General features: G+C 43.8%; 1 protein-coding gene across 2 annotated transcripts; it reads left to right on the top strand.

The window, feature by feature from the left end:
• The first annotated feature begins 803 nt into the window (after positions 1-803).
• On the top strand, positions 804-17,156 carry ASB9 (ankyrin repeat and SOCS box containing 9). Of its 2 annotated transcripts, none has more exons than XM_063392879.1 (8): positions 804-1,554; positions 6,213-6,292; positions 7,546-7,653; positions 8,545-8,695; positions 9,271-9,405; positions 10,767-10,958; positions 14,041-14,161; positions 15,389-17,156. In XM_063392879.1, the coding sequence occupies exons 1-8, from the start codon at positions 1,461-1,463 to the stop codon at positions 15,534-15,536; spliced, it is 1,029 nt and encodes a 342-aa protein (XP_063248949.1). In that variant the 5' UTR covers positions 804-1,460; the 3' UTR covers positions 15,537-17,156. The 2 variants fall into 2 exon arrangements, with proteins under 2 accessions (XP_063248949.1, XP_063248950.1); XM_063392880.1 differs by having other exon boundaries at positions 814-1,554; positions 14,041-14,207; positions 15,389-15,525.
• The last annotated feature ends 4,574 nt before the right edge of the window (positions 17,157-21,730 follow it).

The raw sequence follows: 21,730 nt of genomic DNA, 5'->3' as shown, positions 1-21,730 counted from the left end.
GATCTCTTGCATACATTACAGAGAGAAATAAAATTTAAATCAAGTTTCTTAGGTTCAGCTGAGTTAGGATCAGAATCATACTAGTATTAACTACTAGTATTAACAACTTTGAATACCAAAATACACAAACACAAATTTTGCTCTACTAGCCATATAGGAAAAAAAAAAAATTACATGATTTAGAATCTACATGGAAGTTCTGTCTCCTCACACTTGTACACAAATGGGCAAATATTCAGCAACAGAAAAAGGATTTTGTGCTCATAAATTATACTAAATTGGGAAGGAAAACAGTGAAAATAAAGATGATCTGTGAGAACAGAACTTTTTCAAAACAGACCCAGAGAAATGAGGCAGAGGTCCTCCTGAAACAATAATGAAAAATAGTGATTTTTTAAAATGCTGTTTGGTTTGTGATGGTTTGTTTAGGCTGAGAAATTGCTTACAAATAAAAGGACGCTGTTCTGGTACAAAACTCCTGGTGCGATTGTGACTCAGTGAACTCAGCTGAACGAGGCAAAGGGACAGGAGCCCCGCTGCAGTTTCCCCTCCACGCTCGGCAGAGGTGCAGCTCGGTGTGTGCGGAGGGCTCGGTGTGTGCGGGGAGCAGAGCTCGGTGCGTGCACAGGGCAGCGCTCGGTGTGTACGGGGAGCAGCGCTCGGTGTGAGCACGGGGCAGAGCTCGGTGTGTGCCCAGGACAGCGCTCGGTGTGTGCACAGGGCAGCGCTCGGTGTGTGCGGAGAACAGAGCTCGGTGTGTGCACAGGGCAGCGCTCGGTGTGTGCACAGGACAGCGCTCGGTGCGTGCACAGGGCAGAGCTCGGTGTGAGCACAGGGCAGCGCTCGGTGTGTGCGGGGCAGCGCTCGGTGTGTGCGGGGCACATCTCGGTGTGTGCGGAGAGCAGCGCTCGGTGTGTGCGGGGGGCAGCGCTCGGTGCCCGGCAGCAGCACCGCCCGCACGGTGCCACAGAACGCCGCTGCGGGGTGGGGCACAGCTCTGCCTGCTCTGGCTCTGCCGGCTCTCTCCGCGCTTCCCCTGCAGGCACAGTTCGCTCAACTAGTTGAACTGGCTCTTTCTCTCTTCTTTTTTTTTTTTTTTTTTTTTTTTTTTTGGCAAACTAAGAATTTCCTTCCTGATAAAAAATGAGCGGCGGGCGCCCCGATTGGGCGTCGCGTTGGAGAGGATGTGACATCAGGCACATCTCTCGCTCGGCTGGATCGCCGGCTGCCGAGAGGGCAGCCCCGCAGCTCTTTGGTTAAATCCCAGCCCAGGTACTCGAGTTTCTGCACGGAGCGCTGCCGGCACCACGTCCCGGGCTGCTGCGGGCTCTGCTCGGCTCATGCGTGCACAGTCTGCTCCAGAGAGCGCTCCGGCCGCTGGGGGCTCGCCGGGGACCATGGAATTTGAACTCTGGAGACCAGCCACAAAGTGAAAAAAACAGCGGGCAGACAGGGCTGAGATGGATGATGAGAGAACTACTCAAAATGCCAGCAAGCCTCAAGGAGCTGGAGGCCAGGCATCTGCAGGCTCTCCACCCAACCCGCAGATGAGGGGTAAGTGACACTCCCGCCTGCCGCAAGCCTCACAGGGGCATGGACAGGCTGCTGCTCCCCGTGTTCTGCTTCGGGACAGGTCCTCAGCCGGTCCCACAGAACACCCCCATGCCTTTGTACTTCTGGGGGGTTTTAAAAAGGCTAGTTCTGTTTGATGCTAAAATTTTGGTTGTTTTTCATTTGTGTCATAGAAAAGAGTGGTTGATTTTGTAATACATTTTGTGCAAGCAGAAACAAACGTAGCACTTGGACTGAAGCACACTGAAAAATAAGTTGAAATGTGGCATGTTTGACTTAAATTAGTGCCAGCAGGAAGTTCAGCACTGGCTCAATGCCTTTTCTTTTTCTTTCTTTTTCTTTTTCTTTTTCTTTTTCTTTTTCTTTTTCTTTTTCTTTTTCTTTTTCTTTTTCTTTTTCTTTTTCTTTTTCTTTTTCTTTTTCTTTTTCTTTTTCTTTTTCTTTTTTTTCTTTTTCTTTTTCTTTTTCTTTTTTTCTCCTTCTCCTTCTCCTTTTTCTTTTCATTCTCTTCCTCCTTACTTTCCTTCTTTCTTATCTCCTTTCTTTTGACTGTTTTAATTTTCGCTTTTCACTTTTGTCTTCTCTTTCTTCTTCTTTTTCTTTTTCCTTTTTTCCTTTGTCTTTTATCCTTTCCCCTTGTCTTTAGTATGAACAGACTTGAGTGTTGTTCAGGCTGAGCCTACTGGGTTCTTCTGCAATGGCATTGTTGTGACCAATGCTGTTGTGGACACATAACAGTGAGCAGTTACTTGGACAAATGGCCTCACTCTGGTCACTGCTCTGTGTCTGGCCCAGAGCCATTGAAAATATGACATGGTAAAAAAAGACAAGCATATCCTTAGCTGGATGTGTTCCATGTAGCTCTGTTTCTGTGAAGTTACTCCTTCATCTAATGGTGAGTGCAGAGGCAATGAGGTAAATCTAGAAAATGTGACTTAAGCCATCTGTGCTCCTTTGCTGGGCTGCTCAGGATGTTTCCATTAATACCAAATTGAAAATTAAGACCATAAAACCAAAATGCGAGGCTGGCCAGTCTGTCTGCAGTGTAGCCTGCCTGTCCTCATGTGTGTCATGTATGTACAGCCTGAGGCTGGGGTGAGAGGGAAGGCACAGCAGAATTATTAACAGTGTGAGTAGAACTAGTCCACACTGGAGATGAGCTCCAGCAAAATGGAAGGTGGAAGGAGGGAGTCCCACATGGCACAGTGCTGGACACAGATGATTTGGTCCTTTGAAAATCAAAGTTTAGTCCATTCCTTTTGTGTTTGCCTGTTCCTTAGCAGAGTCAATAAGCTCTGCTGATAATTTCTAGCAGGAATGTGAATTTCTAGCAGGAATTTGACTCAGGCTATGTGGATTACAAACTTTAAGGGACAGCCTTTGAGTATGAAAAATACCATTTGTAATACTGTTCTATATAATGCCTTAGGATTTTGTATCTGCAAATATGAATGCAAGAGCATTCCTTCAGTGGAAGGACTTCAGAGCCCCTTTCAAGCTGCAATGTGCTTGGAAGGAAACCAGCCTGGGGACAGGCATGGGTGCATTGCCCTCACATGGCCAGAGGTTGGAAAAAGTTGCTTCAGCCATCACCACAAAAAACCAATGCTCTAGGAAGGTCCTGTGAGAGCTGTGTTGTGCACAGGGAGCAGTCAGAATTTGCTTGTGTGCATGGTGATTGCTGTGAGGCTCCCTCTGTGTACACCACCCTGCCAGTGTCACGTGCCTGAGAGATGGCAATGCAATCAAATATGACCAGAAGTTTAACGTAACCTTGGGCTGGCCAGAGTTCTCTGCAGTGGAAGGGGAGCTAGGTGACCCAAAGCCACTGAAAGCCAGTGGGATTTGGATGTCTAGATGCTGAACTGGTGGGGTCTGACTCAGCCTCCCTGTGGACTAAGGCATGGGTAAATTTCAAATTTGGACAGATTATCTTGTTTCTTTGCGAAAGACCAGTTGTACTTAATTTTGGCAATCAAGAATCCTTGTTGCAGTGGTGGTAAATGCAGTTAACACAGCTGTGTGGCCCCACATACACCGGCCTTGCTGCTTCATGTGCAGCCATGGTGAGCAAAGTGTTTTGAACACACTCACGAAAGTCACTAGTTCAGGATTTTGAAAGCCCTTGGTCAGCCAGAACTGACATTTGCTTAGGCCTTAATCAAATACAATGCAGATCTTTTACATTCTGACAGTGTGCCTCCTGTGAAGTGTATAAGAGTGCAGTGAGACATGGAAATCCATTGCAGCCTTTCTCCTCTTCCAGGCAGGAAACATGAGTTCTAGTCTGGAGCAGGCAGAAAATAGAAATATTATTTGCCAGAAGGTGATGCCCTGGGTCAAGAAACTGGGGAAATTTGCCACCCCTTCCAGTGGCCTTGCCTCCCTGGCATTGCTTCAGGTTAGAGGTGTTTGCTGCAGATGGAGGTAGGGCAGGAGAGAGGTCAGCCTGGGGCTGTGCAGTTCATGGCAGCAGATCTGGAATTATGCCATGGCAATTAATCATCAGTCAGGGATTCAATACTGCTCCTCCCAAGGATCCAAGGGTGGTGTGATGGACTCCAAGGGCTCCATAGGGCTCCACTTCTGCCTAGGATAAAACTCTCAGTTTCTCTCAGTTACAGAACTCACAGACAGATTACATGTTAGCACATCTCTTTTATTTTTCACTGACACTTATTTTTGATGGTTATGTGGTCAATCTTTTAATTCATTGTTAAGGCTTGAAAAATTGCAAGCTAATGGCCAGTCCACAGATGACTGGTCTGGCTGTTTTTAGAGTTTCAGTAGAAACATGTCTTTTCTCAAGCAAGGACAGAATGGATAAAATCTGCACATGGATATGTCCCTCTTAGGACCCAGAATTCTGACATGATGATATAACAAGCTGGTACAGCACACAGGTTGGTACAGGCACGTGGCCAAAAAAAGTTCAAGTTGTAGCTCAAAAGCTTGTACTTCAATCTAGATTTTTAGAGTTTCTGTAAGCATATTTCCCTTACAACTCACACAATTTAGGCAATGGTATTAGTTTGTAAATGGGGAAAAGCTTTTTACATACCCTGGAAACACAACTGACTGTAACACAAGCAGGATCAACAAGAACAACAGCACGGTCAGATAAGCATCAATTTGACACACATCACTTAGAGCAAAGCTGTTTTAGTCAGTTAATAATTCTGTGCTTTAATAATTGTAGCCTGGTTTTGCTATCCTTGTGAACCAGAACCACAGCTTCCATAATTGGCTGTCTGTTTGCTAAAGCCAAAGGATGTTTGGGAACCTGATGAAACTGTGTAACTGTTGTGGGATGCAGCCCATGGAACACAAGGACGAATGCAGAGCTCAAATAATGCTAATAACAAAGAATACAAATTTCTTTCAAAGCTAATGTATAGACTCATAGCCAAGTTTAGATTGAAAGGGACCTTTAAAGGTTCTCTCATCCAACACCCCTGCAATGAGCAGGAACACCTTCCACTAGACCAGCTTGCTTGGAGCCCCATGTGACCTTGAATCAACTTGACCTTGAATCTTTCCATGAATGGGACATCTACCACCTCTCTAGGCAACATGTTCCATTATTTCACCACCTCATTTTTTAGGTCTGGTCTAAATGTACCTTCTTTTCATTTAAAACCTTTACGATCATCCCGTTATGTGTAAACATTATTTTAAAGAATTCTAGTGGCTTATTAGGGTTTTTTGCTGAAGGCAGACTTCCCACTGTTAGGGAATCCATTCCATGCATGTGCTCTGTTATAGTTCCTGAGAACCTCAGCAGCTCAGCCAGCAGCTTGGTCACTGAGTTTTCTCTGTAGTTAGTGGAAAGAGAGTGGGACATCTCCAGAGAGCAGCAGAATGTCTTTCCATGGGAAGTTGTGTGAAGTGCCCTCTGTAAAGGCTTCCCTTCCCTCCCACAGGGAACCTGGGGCATTGACATAGAGCAGACACAGGGTTTTGAATGCTTGGACATAAATATCTCCCAGAGGGATTATTGCTGTCAGTTGGCTCTGAGCCATAAAATCTGTAGTACTGAAGATCTCCCTCTATTACTATTTGCACAGTATATACGTGCTGTACCTCACTTTGTGGTTTCAACAGTGCAGAGAGCACAGCCATTACTTAAAATGCACCACTCACACCAAACACTGAAAGCTGAAAGATGTAGCCAACAGGTAGCACAGTTTGCCTCCTTGTACTTTGGTCTCTTCTCTTGGCAAGTGTTATTGACTCTAGTCCAGCTCTGAGCAGGGGTAAAGAACTAATCAGCCAAACCCTCTTCAAAATATATTCCTTTTGAGATAATTGGTAAAATGTAATAAGTTTGGGGGGGGGGGGGGGTGGGGGGAAGGCCCTGGAAGTAATTCAGAGAGAGGGACAAGCTCAGCCAGAGCCAGGTGATGTTCTGCAAATCCCTCTCCTGCCTTCTGAAGGGGAGCAGAGCTGTGCAGTGCAAACATGGGATGAGTTAAAAATGCACCCAGAGAGAAAACATCTTCTTGTCTGCCTCCCTCACAGCATCTGCTCCAAAGAAATCTCGGCAGCTCAAATAAAGCAGAAGGAAAGTCACACAGTTGAAGCAAAGTATGCTAGTGAAATAGAATTTTAGCCTTTTTCCTGTCTTTGTTTTTATACAGACTTTGTTTCAGACTGGTCTCCTTTACATGAGGCCTCTATCCATGGGCGTCTGCTTTCTCTGAAGAAGCTCATTGAACAGGTACCTCTCTGCTGGGTTCGTGTGGTCTGCAGGGTTTGTTCAGTGGGTGAATGCAGTCTGTGCTTGGCTGTGAAACTTCCATGGTGAGAAATTAGTGTTAACCAGGCCACAGTGAAATCTCCATGCAACAGGCTTTTTTTTTCTACAGTCAGTTCCTTGCCCAGCACAAGCTTTGTGCACTAATTTGATGATGAACTGAACTATCCTTGGTGATGCCTTACCTCTGGCAGAGGTGATGGGACCTGATCACTGGGATCTCTGGGTGGCTGAGGGCAGCTCCTCTGCAGCTCCTGTGTGTGCCTGTGAGCAGTTTTTGGTGCCCCAGCTGAGGGCCAGCTCTGGACCCAGTCATGGGTCTGGTTGAGGCTTCAATTCAGTCACCCAGACATTTATTTCTGGAGTGCTTGAGCATATCCCAAGGGCACTGGTCCCACTCCAGAAAGTCAAGGATAGGTAGAAGTGATTTCTGAAACTCACTGCTTCATTTCTTCAAAATCCCTGTGTTTAACCTGTGAAGGAGTTGATGGAAAGGGCGGAGGCATTGGAGACTCTTCCAGCTTAGTCTTCTGGAGCACCAAGACTGCTAAAACTAAAGATCTTGTAGAATCCAACCAATGTTTCTAATGCATTTCTTTCCTTCAGTGGTTGCCTTGAGGCAAAGAGCAGAAAATAATCCAAGAGCATTCCAGGGTTTGACCCAGTCAAACAACCACGGACTCAGTGGGTAGAAGGTCAGGAGGCTTGAGCAGTGATAGAAAAAGGTAGCAGTCGGGACCCTGCCAAGAACTCTAGTAGCAATTTTTCATCCTTTTATTTCAGATTTTGCTATCCACAGTGTAGTAGAAACCAAATGAAACACTGAGTTCCTAACAGGATGTGTTGCCCCACTGGACAGTCCACTAAGCCTTCTGTGCTGGTTTCCAGTGTGTAAAAGGCATGACCTCTGTGCCAGTACCCACTCCAGCCAAAGCATCACAGCCTCTTCATCCCCTTCATCTGCTTACTTTTTGAGATGAATAGCTTCAGGCAGTTGAGGAAGGTCTAGTTAAGGAAGGTCTAAAGCTTTTAAAGAAGGGGTGTTTAGTTGGTTGGTTGGTTTTTTGTTTTGTGGGTTTTTTTGGGGGGTTGTTTGTTTTGTTTTTGGGGTTTTTTGTGTGTGTGTTGGGGGGGGTTGGTTGGTTTTGTTGTTGTTGTTATTTTTCTATGGGGGATTTAGTAGTTTGTTTTAATGATATTTTCCATTATCTTATCAGGGGAATGATGTCAATCTTGTTACAGCAGACCAGGTGTCTCCTCTCCATGAAGCCTGCCTTGGGGGTCATGCTGCCTGTGCCAGTGTCCTGTTAAAACATGGTGCTCAGGTGAGTGTGTGATGGACACACCACTGTCTCTAGTGTATGTTGTATTACCACACTTCAGTGCTACGTGATGTCATGGCAGTGTGATTTACACTCTGTTCTTAGCTCTGCTTAAGGTACTTATGAAATGCACTTCCTAACAAAGCAACCCAAAAAGCACAGATATAAGCAGCAGTTATTATCATTCTTTAGATGAGGATTAAATGTTCTCATCTTTCACAAGAACAAGGGGAAGTTCATCTTGCAAATTGTTTATACTCCTGCAGCAGTTAAGGGTGTGTTTTATTTTATGCATACATTAAACTAGTTGGTATCAATATGTAGAGTCTTAAGTAGAGGCAAAGGATTGTTAGGATCAACTGGCAATAAAATGGGAAGAAAATGGAGGCAAGATGCAAGTAAAATGGTGAAATGGTGTCTCATGACCACTACTTTTCAAGCTAATGTCAAAAATATAATGAATAAGAAAATTAATTCATACATACATTATCTTACTAGATATTACCTTTCAGTTTAAGGTTAAGAAAAAAAATAAGGAAGAGCTGCACACTTTCAGCCAAAAGTGGACTGTTTCAGGAGAGGGCAGGTGTGTTTCAGCTAAGATAACTGAGAAATGGGCATACATTTATCTTGGTAACTCCTAAGAGACCCTGGAGTGGCCCTGATGATTTTTATTTTTCAGTAGGAGAGACTTGGGGGCAGTTAAAAAAATACTTTTTTAATGATAATTTTGATGAAAAGATGTAGTCTTCAGAAGCACTGGGGAGTTTCGGCGTGGAATGAAATAAGAAATATCGAAAACCCTATTTTCTACTGAGAAACTGGTTAGTTTTCATCAGTTCTGAAATGCCCAGAAGAGAGAAAAACTTGCTGGATTGTGTTATTTTCCCCCAGGTGAATGGAGTGACTGTTGACTGGCACACACCACTGTTCAACACTTGTGTCAGTGGCAGTGTGGCTTGCTTGAATTTACTGCTGGAGCATGGAGCCAGCCTACAAGCACCCTGTGACCTGGCATCCCCCATCCACGAAGCTGCTAAGAGAGGTAACCCCACAGGCTTCAGCCCTCCTTCCCATGTTGCTAGCAGCATGTGGAAGTGGGAGATAAAGAGGATAATTTTCTTGGTTTGGGTCATGTAAAATGCCTTGCTAATTGGTCTCATCATGAGGGATACAGTTCTTCCCACCCCTGTTGCTGATCAAGGGCAGGTCAGCTCAGTCAGATCCTCTGAGTTCACGTCGTGACATCTGGAAGGGAAAGCTTTGTTCAAGTCAGCTGCCTACAATGTGGACATTTGAGGGAGATATCTGGCTATCTTCAAAAGGAGTGGAGAGGAACATGGAGTGATTCATCTCATCTTCAGTAGACATCTGAAATGAGTCAGATAAAATGTGAGAGCTTCAGCATGTGAGGCTTTAGCCTGTTTTGCTGAACATGGCTTTTCAGCTTCTGTTTTGCTGGCTGGATCCATCGGAGTGGATGAAAGTATTACTCTACCACCTCTTGACAAAACATTGAATCCTGGCCAAGCTACACTGCTGCAACAGAGAATTTGCTGGAAAAAAAAAAAGAAAAAAGCCTGATCTCTGTGAGTTGACTCTTCCTTTATCCCTTTTAAGGTCATGTGCAATGTGTCGAGCTCCTGACATCCCGTGGGGTAAATATAGATCACAACATCAAGCACCTGGGTACTCCACTTTATGTAGCATGTGAGAACCAGCAACTGAACTGTGCTAAGAAGCTGCTTGAGTCAGGTAAAAACAAAAAAAAAGAGAATGGTCTACTTTCATTTCCTGCATCTATCTTTGTATTGTCTTTACATCAAAGATTTAGAGGAGCTCCTGCTTTGAAACCAGGAGATGTTTCACTCCCAATAGCAGCCCTGGTTTAATGTGGTAGCAGGGTGATCAGGGTCTTCTTGAGCCAGGAATTCAGCTTGATAGCTCCCAAAAAAAAAGATGGGTGATCCTGGATTTTACATGGCTGATTGTGCCTGGAACAAGCTATCCTTTCCAGTCTCTATGCGTATGATGCTGCAGTTATTTGAAGTGGACAGAAAGAAATTTCCTTTTTTATTTTTTTACCTCCTCTTTACCCAAAAGAATTTACTCAGCCACTTCTGCATGGTATTTCTGCAAACATGTTTTAATTTCCAATGAGTTCCCAAAAAGTTTGAGACCTTTCCAACACAGAAGAAGGTTCAGTACTAAATCCTTTGCATCACACAAATCTAGTTTGGATAATTACACAGAACCATTTCCTGTTATCTGCAGTAGTACAGGTCTTCTAGCCAAAGGGGCCGTATAACCTAAAGCAGCCACATAGCTGGTACAAAAATGTCAGACCAACAAAGCTACTCTAGAAAAAACAAAGCAAAAATCATATATATCATCTTTTAGGTCAGTCACTGTTTAGTACAATGACCTTTTTCGGGAAGAAGCCAAATACAAATTCATCTAAATATTAAATGTTTGGCAACTATTTTCTTTTTCTGCTAATTTTTTTTCTGCTGCCTCTTGTATATGGGAATGTGTACTATAAAAACATTATAGTTTTGAATTAGTTCTGCGGCTCACCTTTCTTAGGATGTTTTAGGAGCCATTAATCCAGGGTAGTGAATGGGGGAACTCTCATTAGGGGTGCTTATGCCCTCTTCTACCAAGGATGTCTAGAGTTTTTCCATCCTTGCATTTTTTCCCTAACAGATACTTTGGCATTTAGAAATCCCACCAGCTTAAGCCTCCAGTACAAAGCATGTTGAAATCCTGCCTTTATTTTAAGGGGTGGGAAGCAGAGGTGGGCCATAGGTGGAACTGCACCTTTGTGTTGTTTCAAGATATCCATGGGCTGGGCTGTGGGTGAAGGCCTTCCATATGCACCATTCCTCCAGGATCATTTTCTTGGTCCCAGCCCCACTCCTCAGCCAGTGAGGGTTGTGCTTGTGCAAATTGTAGCATCGAGCACCAGCGTAAAGGAGTCCAGCTCTACAGTGTTTGTGTGCAGGCTACAGCATTGGTGTGTTGTTCAGAGAAACAGCAGCTAGTGCAGTGAATGAAAATAGTTCAGTTTAGTCCTTGTTCGTTGTCATTATTCTTTGCCCTCTCTTGTTCTTCAGGAGCAGATGTGAACAGCGGCAAGGGCCTGGACTCCCCTCTGCACACAGCTGCCAGGAATTGCAGTGTGGAGCTGGTGAAGCTGCTGATGGACTTTGGAGCAGATGTTTGGGTGAAGAATGCCGAAAACAAGAGGCCAGTGGAGCTGGTCCCACCTGGCTGCCCTGTGGGCCAAGTGTTCCTGCAGAGAGAAGGTGCCCCTTAGAACTTGTTTTAGGGAAAACCCACACAGTCTTGCACAAGGCTATGCCATTCCAGGCTGCTGGCATTAGAACAGTGGGAACAACTGAGCTTGCCTGCATTTGCTGACATAGGGACATTACTCAGGTGCCAGAGTATAGTGGTGCACTGACAGAGATAATGGTAAGAAAACTAACCCTTCCTAAACATCCAGATTTTGAAACTTCTGCATCAGGAGACAATCATATGGAGCTTGCCATGTAATACAGAATAAAGTTTAGAGTGAATAAGCCTAAGCTAATAAGCAAAAGACTCCTTAAAAATTAATGGTAGCTTTTTTCATTACCTAAAACTTTGAATTTAGTGAGAATCACTCAGTTCCCTTGTGTCAGACAGCAGTAGACCCAGGAGTGTTCTACAGAGTGTGCTGACAAATGCAGACAGCCAATCACCTCTGATGGGAATTGAGGCTGGATAGTGAGGATGAGATTTGGGATCTCTAGTTATACAGTAGATTATCAGGTTTATGCATCTCAGTACAAATGCATAAATGGAGATATGCAACCCCCAAAATTTTAATGCACATAATACTAAAAAAAGTATATTGAAGAACTTGTTTTCTAATTCTTTGCCCTTTACTTTTATTCTTGGTCCAAGCTTTACATAGATGCAAAAGTATCTTTAAGATGAAAGACTGTGATTTTTTTATTTTGGACATTAGAGAAAATTGTACAGGAATGATATAGGAATTATATATTTATATTCATTTATACTCTAGACTTTCTCTAAAGATGAACTTTATGCACTGAATAATAACAGCAGTATGAAACCATAAACTTAAATTTTAGGAAGAGTCCATTTTGTATTTGTAAATTAAATAGTTACAGGTAAATTTATATTTTTTATTGAAATCTTTAATGAAGTATGGAGAGAAATGTTACTTAGTATTATTGCAGGAAATTAGAATAAGATCTCTAGTGTCTACTCACTTTTGAACTTTTTCCTTAGATTTTCTCATTCAGCCAGCAAGCTATAAACATTACTAAATAATCTGGATTTTCATTGTTTTAAACAAATTGGTGATGGTGGGGTCCATGCCAGTGTGATGTTGATGGGATTGTTGCCGTATAAATATTTACACTCAGGTAAAATTGGAATGATGAAATGATGAATCAGACCCTGCTTAAAATAAAAACATGAAAACAGCATGGAAGCACTTGTGCTGTGCATGTCATGCATGAGCAACAGATGTTTGGTTTCCCAGCTTAATCTATGGCACACAGAGCAATGATCTTGTTGAGTCCCAGTCCCTGCTGCATTTGATTCCTGACTCCCATGGCACTGCATGTGTCCTGTTTATTTGAGATAGAAAAACATTTCAGGCACGCCCTGTGGAGCTGGCCTGCAAACACTGCTCAGCTGAGCTGAGAGCATGGGCAGTGAGGAGCCTTTCTAAGTGAAATTCAGCAATCAAAATCACAAACAATAAATGCCTGAAGGGCATTTCCCTGTGGAATAGTGGTTTTTCTGATGTTCTCCAGTGTGCCCTCCTCTTCGTGGGGTCATGCCTGTGAACAGTGGATGCTGGTTCTTTGGCTGGCTGAACAACTGCAGCCTGGGAGAGTGGTGCAAAACCTGCTCTCCTGCCCTGCTCCTGAGCAAGGCTCCTCTCCCCCAGGCCTCAGCTGCTGGAGCCCTGCAGCCCGTGGCTAGGCAGGCTGCAGGGAGGGTGTCTGCCCACCAGGGATGAGTTGGTGACCCAGTCACCCTCCCAGGACTGGCCCAGAGCAGGTGCAGTACATGTGATGGTTCCCTTCCTAGCAGCTCACCATTCTGCTGGACCATCCCATACCCTATATCTCAGGGGCAGTCCTGGGTGTGGGTGGGAGAGTTAGTGAATGCTCCAAAAATGTACTGTGTTTTTGGAGAGTGTGCTTGTGTTTGCAAAATATTTTTCAGTGTAGTGTCACTGCTTGTGTTTTGATAAGTCTGCATGTTTTGGGTTTGGTTGCTTTTTCTTCTAATGGAAGCTTTTGTTTTTTTAATGAGATGTTTGCAGGCAGAGTCTTTGTGGGATCAGAGTCAAGCACAAGTGCAGTGTGATACTGCCGTAGTTTAACCAGCTTGCCTTGTTTTGTACCCCAGAACAGGGTAATAACTCCATATCCTGGCTCCTAGCAGAAGGGGGCAGCCCTTGTGATAGCACAGAAGCCTTCAGCCTTGCAGGGCTGCTGGAAATGTGTCCTGCATGAGGGAAGTCTCAAAAGCTGATGAAAGCTGCCACCTCACTGCATTTTTGTTGCAGCCTCCCTTCCTTCCCTCTGCTCTGCAGGAGGGAGGGCACCTAAACTGTCCCTTCCCAGCTCACTCACCTCCCTCTGGCTTTCTGCAGTGCCCCTTCCCTGTCCTCCCCACTCCCTGCATCCCACCCCCCGTTGGTGCCCATCTTCTCACCTGCCCCTGCCACCCTACACTCTTCACCCCATGCAAACGATGCTCTGGAGGGTTGAACACAGACAAGTGCCACAGGTAAAACTTCACATAGGATCCTCCTCTTCCTGGAAAGGAGTAGTGACCCAAACAAGTGTATAATGCTAATATCCTTAGATTTTTTTATAAAGTGACAAAGATTCTTCAGCAGGGCTCCCATGTATCAATATGGGACTGGTTAACCTGGAAGTTTAAATAAAAAACTATATAGTGTTTCTTTTGCTTTGTGGTCGTCACTGTAATGAAATATGCCTTAAGAAAGCAGTGGACTGAAAACTTTGATTTCACTGGGGGAGTGAGAGAAGGAAGGGCTTTTAAAGTAGCATCAATCATCTCTTCTCAGATAGTACAGACATTTGTACATCTTAAAAGGGAAAGGCTGGTGCTGCAGATGCCAGCTGAGTAATGACAGAGCGACTAGGCATGGACTGGATTGCAGGTGGGCAGGTGTCCTTTGGAGGATGCAGGTTTGACTTTTCACTGCTGAGTGTGAAAACCTGGTGAGAGGTGGGTTGCAGGAGGTGGATTGCACAGCTGCTGGTTCAGGTTTATAGTCCTGGCATTATAAAGCCATGTGTGTAACCTCTTCCCTGGATCTTTCTCCAGGGCCCCTGTCCTTGATGCAGCTGTGCCGCCTGTGCATCAGGAGGTGCTTTGGATACAAGCAGCATCAAAAAATAACTGGACTTCTCCTCCCAGATGAGCTGAAACATTTTCTTCTCCACATGTGAGCCTTTTCATGTTCAAAACAGTGCCTTTAATAACACAGCAAGGTTTGTTGACTTTTTTCATCACTAGTGTTGCCAGTGTTTGCATTGATAATTTATGGCAAATTTTGGTGTCCGGTAAAGCCCAGGTCTAAGAAGCACAGGACTGACCAACTCGCCCAGTCCTCACTGCCATCACCCCACCAAATCCTTTCAGAAAGAAACAATCCTGCATGGTTTCATGGTGAAGCTTGGAAGCGTGATGTGAGGGCCCCGTTGAAAGCACAGAAAATTAGCGTAGGATTTTAAAATAGATCTCTTGATTCTCTGGCACAGTTTCAGAAGCCTTGTGGTTGGCAACCCCTTACAAAGAAAACACATATCCCAGCCCAGCTGAAACAGCATTTCATGTAAACATTAGGCACTCCAGGAGAGCTACAGAGAGCTTTCTGTCAGCAGTGCTCATGTGCCTGTCACTAGTGAGGGCTGTGCCCACACCACGAGTCAGGGGAGGGAACCAGCTGAACCCATGTGCCAAACAAGGAAGGCCCTCTGGCAGAAGTTAATTATTTTCTAAGGGTATCACACTGCAGACAGATAAGCACCGACCAACAATCATCTGCATTTAGGCCAGCATCTGAAAGCACTTCTGCCATGACAGCAAATAAGTCACTGCTGATGGCAGCTCCCTACAGTGCAATAATAGCAGGGCAAAAGTTTTTAATTATCCGTTAAAGGCAATTATTCCTGATATTTTGAGACATAGAAGAGCTACACTTCAGAACTATCCATTTTCTCCTTGTAGCATGTTATTTTTCAAGGACACAGGCTAACAGGCTATCAGTAGTAGGCATTGAGTGCTCCTCTTTTCTGCCCTGAAAATTAATTCATATTTCCTAATCATTTTTCAGCATGCACCAGAAAAACAACAGCTTCTACACCCCTTCTCCACCCAAGAAAATACTAAGAGTGAGATAGTATTTTTTTTCTGGGAGAGTTGCTACCTCATTCATAGCATTTTCCATGGGAGTGGTAATAATAATGCCTCTAATATGTGGTCATAAAACAAACAATGAAATCAAAGTCCATTCCAAATTTAAAAAACAGTGGAAATTACTGCCCCCTGCTCAGTTGCTGAGCAGTTGACTCAGTGTAGTATGACGTGTGTAGTTCTTATTCCACTGAGGTCATAAGAACAAACATTTCCAGCTAAACAGTAACACCGGGCATTTTTCTTTCCCTTTCAGAAATGGGTCCTGCTGCCACAAAGAGAAGTGCAGTTGTGACCCCTCTCTGCTCACTTGGTGCTCCCCTGGGGATATCAGCTGCCTGATACATGTGGGAGCAAGGATGCTGAGACTCCTGCTCTTCTTCCCGTGGCACCTTTCCTTTTGAGTTCTAACCCAAAGTGATCTGCATCACCTGGGAGCAGCAGCACCTGAGGGGCTGGCGTGTCACTCACCCCTGAGCTGGAGGGGCAGCCACACACTTTGGTGCTTCTGGAGATCCTTTTTCACTTCACTTCACTGTGGAGACTCCGTAGGAGTGTGCTGGGAGTGCAAAAACGGATGACATCACCAACACCAGCAATGAGAGATACAGAGTCCTCATCTCGGAATGGGAGAGACTGGCAGCCTCCAAATATATGAGAGCTGATTTTGGTGTTCACCAGTGTGCCAGCGTGCCAGCCTGCCTTGTGCGAGTGTAAGGTTAGAAAGATCAAATGCTACCTGGATGCTGGTATTTGATGTAAATCACAATTCAAATCCTTGTCTGCACATGACTGCTGGCTGTAGCTATCCAGTGTGGTGGTTTGATTCCTTTGTGCTGGCCAAACACAGCACAGTTCTGTTGGGTTTGTGGGACACTAAATTGTACCCTAATGGGATAAAAGGACAAGCACAGTTTGGTCTCTAACTCCTCTGGCAATAGAGACACTTGGGAATGTGTCACTTACCTGACACAATTCATCACACTTGTCTGAGCCATGTAAAAATTAGCTGGCAGGTTTAAGATGGCCTTCTATGTGGTTTCCCTCATGACCAGGATGAAAGATAGACATCTATTTTCACAGAGGTTGAATAAAAGCAGGTATCAGGGATGGAAAAAGTGTATTTTTGTAAAATCAGTGTCTTGGTTAAGCTGAATCTGCATTGAACAGGCAAGGAATGGACAATGAACCTTGGGCTTAACTTTTGGATATTAAAGTGGGAAGAATCCCTGCTTTGGTGACACAGTGGAAAGCTGGAGATCCATCTCATTATATTCTAGATGATGAAGAAACCATTCTGTATGTACTGATTTTACTTCTGCCTTTAGGCATCTTATTTTGTAACTTCAGCCAGTGGGTTTATAGGAGTAATGATAATACCAGGAGGAAATTGCTCTGAGAACCAGGTGGGGGTGCAGTTTCTAGTTTGCTTTTCTTATGAAAATTTCATGGTATGACTCTGTTTACTTGAATTTCTCTGCCCAAGTGTAATTAGGATGAATTCTGTAAGCTCAGCTTGTATCATCTCTGTGTGTTTACTTATTTATTTTCATAAAAATTGTGGTCAACACTGGTGAATTACAGCTTTATGCATCAACAACTTACCAGTTATAAACTGTAAAAGTACAAGATGCAAATTGAATAAGCTCATTATAGGTGAAGTTTTTGAAATAAACCCTATATTTGCAACCATTCAAAATGTAATGCAGGACTTAAATGATTGTCAGGAGTGTATTTTATCAGATTCTTTTCTATTTTTATGCTAACAGTTTAATGAAAGTTAAACCACAATTTTGTAGGATATTTTCACAGAAATAAATAGTTCATACTCTTTTGCTTGTTAGTTTTTTCTTTTTTCATTCAATTTTAAATGATAGCCCTGATTTTGTGGATTGACTGATACAAGGGAGTTTTGAAGTCTAATTTCTTGCAATCCCACCTGCAGGCAGGTAGTGAACAGAATATTTCCTTCAAATAAAACTGTAGTAAAGATGAGTTGAAAATACAAATACTGTGCAAATCTTGCCTTTTGTTGGTGTTTTAATGTAGAGCTGGACTCCTGAAATTCCTTCTTTGCTCACCTGAAGGTTGGTGAAAAGGAGATAGAGATTCCACAAAGCAGGAAAAGATGTAAATTTAGATGGTCACTGTCTTCAGCTTGGTGGGGTGTTTGTTTGTTTGTTTGTTTTAAGCTGATTTGCATACATTTATTTCTCCTGCCAATTAAGCAAAAGGCACATGCAATGTTCTGGTGCTGTTGTGTGCTTGTGCACAGCAGGAACCCTTTACTGGCAGTGAACCCTTTACTGTTAGGTGCATCTCTGGGGGTCCCTGCCCACAAAGACCAGCTCAAAGAGTGAGGGCAGCACCAGAAAATTGCTTTTCAAGGTGTTTTTTCAAGGTGTTAAATCCTTGCAGTTGCTAGGTGGGATCAGCCACATCCCAGGACACAGCTCTTCCTTCTGCAGTTGTGTGAAAAGGTCCACAGCTCTCCAGTCTATTTCTTGTTGTTTTATATTTTCTCTTAGCTGGAAACCACAGACATGCAAATCCAGTAAATGTAACATACAGCTTTGGAGCGTACTCAGAGAATGTCCTCTTGCCTGTCCACTGACATGAATTCTTTTCAAGATGACTAAAATGGAAATAAATTTTACTTTACTAGCTTAACCAAATAGGACAGACTGGCTGAAAAATAGTAGGCTAGTGGTGAAAAAGAGAGTGCTTTTGTGCCTAATATGGGATATGCTCAATTCCCATCAGACTCATGTTCTTGAGAATCATGGGTCTGAGACTTGATCCTCAAGTATCCAGTTTTTCTTGCTTAACACATGCACTGTATTTGTTAAAATGGAGACTGCCTTACTCTGCAGTTCCAGCCTGAATCCTGCTAAAGGCTTTGGACAAAAATTCCTAGGAGTTATTTCCATGCATATTGAGCAATTATTTGTCATTCCTTGACACATTGCTCAGCTCACTGCTCCGAGGGATACTCACTTTCATGCACCAGGCAACACTTGATGCAAAACTGCTCTCTAGGATACATAGGGGAGTCCACTTTGCTTTAAAATGACAGCAGTGAACTATTTCTGGGAAGGGAAATGTTTCAAATTCTTGTATCATTCAACACAGTAACCCTTACTCCAGCCCAGCCTCAGTGCTGAAGAATACCTGGCTCACATCACCCTGCAACAAGGTCTTGTCTCTTCTGTGCCAGGTGAAACCTTTCCTTTCTGAACTACTTCCCTTTGCACTTTTAAAGGTCTTGAAACTCATTAATCATCACGGATTCAAGTGACACAGCACTAGATTCATGGCTTTAGTGACTGTGAGGTAAAATTGAGTTTGTAATCTGTCAGCTGTCTCACTTCACAAATTAAACTGTGGAGTCTCTGCCGAGTCTACGGCTTTTGAAATCCCTGGAGCTTTTCTTTCTGTGTTTTGTGAAATGCAGCAGTAGCAGCTCTTTGTCTCATGAAAGCACTGACTGAATCACAGAGGTTCATGCAGACCTGGGAAAGATGTTATGAATAGGACAAGTATAGGGTTGTCTCATTGTCATTGAGACTGCACTTTTTATTACCTTATTTTGAGGAAAGGGAGTTGCATTTTTTTCGTGATTAAATAATTTTTGTACCAAAACAGGAAGAGTTGGTGTTGGGAATTTCTGCATGGGCCAAAGCTCCTGGCAGCTGCTTTGCTCTCCCCAGGCCTCTCTGAAGGAACATCACCCTGTGCTAGACTCAGCTTTTTCACCCTCTGTCGGAGCATGGGAACTGAGACTGACGAACGCTTTGTTCCTTCCAACCCTTTATATAAAATCTCTCCTACAAGTTGGTGGACAGAACCTTCACCTTCCCTAGTCTCTTCAGTGAGGGCTATGGACATCCCTTTCTGAAATAACTCCATTGACACCCATCAGTTCAGAATAGGTGATCAGTGCATTTTTGCTCCTCAGATAATCATAATGGTGAGCACAAGGTGTGAGCACATCCTGATTTCAGTGGGATTATTTCTGTTCACTTATCCCATAGGAAAGATGGAGCACTGCTCTGGTTCTGGAAGTCTAAGCTCAATCTCTTTGCTCACTGACCACACTGAAGGGAGTGGTTTTGTCCACCGCTCCCAGTCCTTTTTTCAGTCAGCCAAATAACCTTAAACAAAACCTTTCCCTCACAGAGCAAAAGTTAAGAAGTAGCTTTTTCTCTTTTTCAAGCTCTAATTACTTCTATTATTTCCCAGACTAGAAAACAAACAAACAGTTCAATACAAGTCAGGGAAATTGCTCATTTTTCTTGCAGGAACAGAAGGAAACACAAGAAAAATATTATCTACCATTTGGGCTATTGGGAAATATTCATTATAGGTGATGGAAGCAAGTTCAGATTCCCTCCTAGAATGAAATAAATTCTCTATATTTGCTATCCCTGTTGCTTTGGAGCTGTATCCTCCTTGGTTTTGGTGAATCTAAGCTTTCCTCTCACCCAATTTACCCAGCAAGACGGTATGTCTTCAGTTCAGTGATATTTTCTCACTGATTGTGCCTCAGTACATGAGAGGCCAGATGTTTGGGTTAGGGCATCCCTGGGCAGGGCCTGGAGCCATGGGTGGCTGAAATGGGGTCCTGGGACTGGGGAGCCCCAGGGGCTGCCATGGGGCAGTGAGTGCTGGTGGTGCCCCCAGGGCCTGGACATCTGGGTAGCCATGCAAACTCCCTGCATCCATGACATCCATGAGCATGGCAAGAGATCTGCTATTCCACCACGTATCTTTGGTATGCCAAATGCCCTTCCTCTGTTCTACACGAGTTTCCAGTTAATTTTACCTAAGAAAATGAGGAATTGTTTCTTAATCTCTCCTCATTACCCCCTTGATAGTCCTTTCTGTCATCCCTCTCTCTTAGCTTCTCTTTCTCCCAGACCAGACTCCCAGTCTCTTTAGCCACTCCATGGACAAAGACACAGGTGACCAAAATACTGTGATTCTGTTTGTAACACACACATCCCCCTCAAAAAAAACCCCAACAAAACAAAAAACCAACAAAAAACAACAACAAAAACCAAACAAACAACCAACAAAAAAATCCCAACCAAAAAACCCCAAAACCCCCCAAACAAACAAACAAGAACAACAACAACAAACCACCAAAGAAAGAGAAGCCAGAGCCCAAATCTACCTAATGCTCTAATGCCTCTGGCTTTCTGGCTTCTTTCCCTGAATGTCCTTTACTGTTTTTGAGATACTTGTCTGTTCTTGGCTCACATAGTCAGACATGTTAGTCCAAAAGAAATACCTACTGAAAACACCCTGGGCTCAGCTCCTGAAGGCGTTTTGCATATGCTCTCTACTTTCAGTTTTCTCATTTCACAAAAATATCCTGGTTGTTTTAAATGCCTATTCTGTATTAAAGGGGGACTGCTATGTACAATGCCCCAACAAAGGACACAGCACACTCTTTTTTTCCTGAGATGAAAAAAGCGCTTTGCCTGATCCCTGTACACAGTCTGGACTTTTTGTCTGTTATTCCGTGTGCCTGGACAGCTGAGAAGGGGACAGGCAAGACATTTCTTTTAAGCATGACAAAAATCCCCAAACTCCTATGAAGCAGGACTGAAAGAACATTGAGAGACATATGGAATAGCAGTGACTGGACAGGTTTCAGGCTCGGATGGCTGAGCTGGGGATCTGCTGTGTCCCTGCCCCAGCAGTGACCCTCCCGGGGAGGAAGGCAGGGCAGGGCAGTGCCCGGTTCAGCCAGCAGATGGAACCGCCGGCACACAGCTCCGCAGAAAAGAGGAATCACCGGTGGGAAAACAGCTGGAAAAGACGTGATGCTGGGAGTGAATGCAACCTCAGGATCGCACAGACCAGGGAATTTCCCATCCTTGCCATTTCCATCTAAAGCGGTGCAGCTTTTCTATTTTACTCTCCTACTTACTGCCAACATTTCTACATCGATTATCTGAAAGTGGCAGGATGCATACAATGCTCAGTTTGTCTTAACAGATAGGCTAACTGTACTTAGTTTTTCTTCCTTCTTTTTTTTTCTTTTTATTTTTTTTTTAATTTGTGTGTGTGTGTGTGTGTAATCTGATGTTCTTACCTCTTATACATCCTGTGAAGAAAAGTGGAAAAGTCTGAAAAACACGAACATGTGTGCTCTCAGACACTGGCTGTCAGTGACCTGTAATTAGAGATACCCTGCAACACTCCCAGTCTTTGAAGGGTCTGCTTAGTTTTTTGCATAGCAACTTGCTTAATATATTTTTCTTCTAACCTCCATTAGCACTTGACAGAAAAAAGATCAGTTCCACAAAATAGAACATTCGTACCTACTGCAATTACATATAATTAACCAATTAGAAACAGAAATCTGTCTTGTTTTCCAGAATGAGTGCTTACTGGTGTATAATGCCTTTCAAAACCCCTTCTCTCTTCTAGGGAAATAATTACTGTTGCTGGCTTCCTAATTTCACAGGCTGGCTGTCATCACTTTCTAGGCAGCAGCTCCAAGCAAGAGTACTTTCCATAATTTTTTGGGGGGTAGGAGTGATCCTAGGAGTCTTCTCCTAAAAATCATGTAGCACAGAACTTTACA

The sequence above is a fragment of the Prinia subflava genome, chromosome 3 (genome assembly GCF_021018805.1).
Source record: "Prinia subflava isolate CZ2003 ecotype Zambia chromosome 3, Cam_Psub_1.2, whole genome shotgun sequence".
Lineage (NCBI taxonomy): Eukaryota > Metazoa > Chordata > Aves > Passeriformes > Cisticolidae > Prinia > Prinia subflava.
This window is presented reverse-complemented; position numbering and strand designations above follow the sequence as displayed.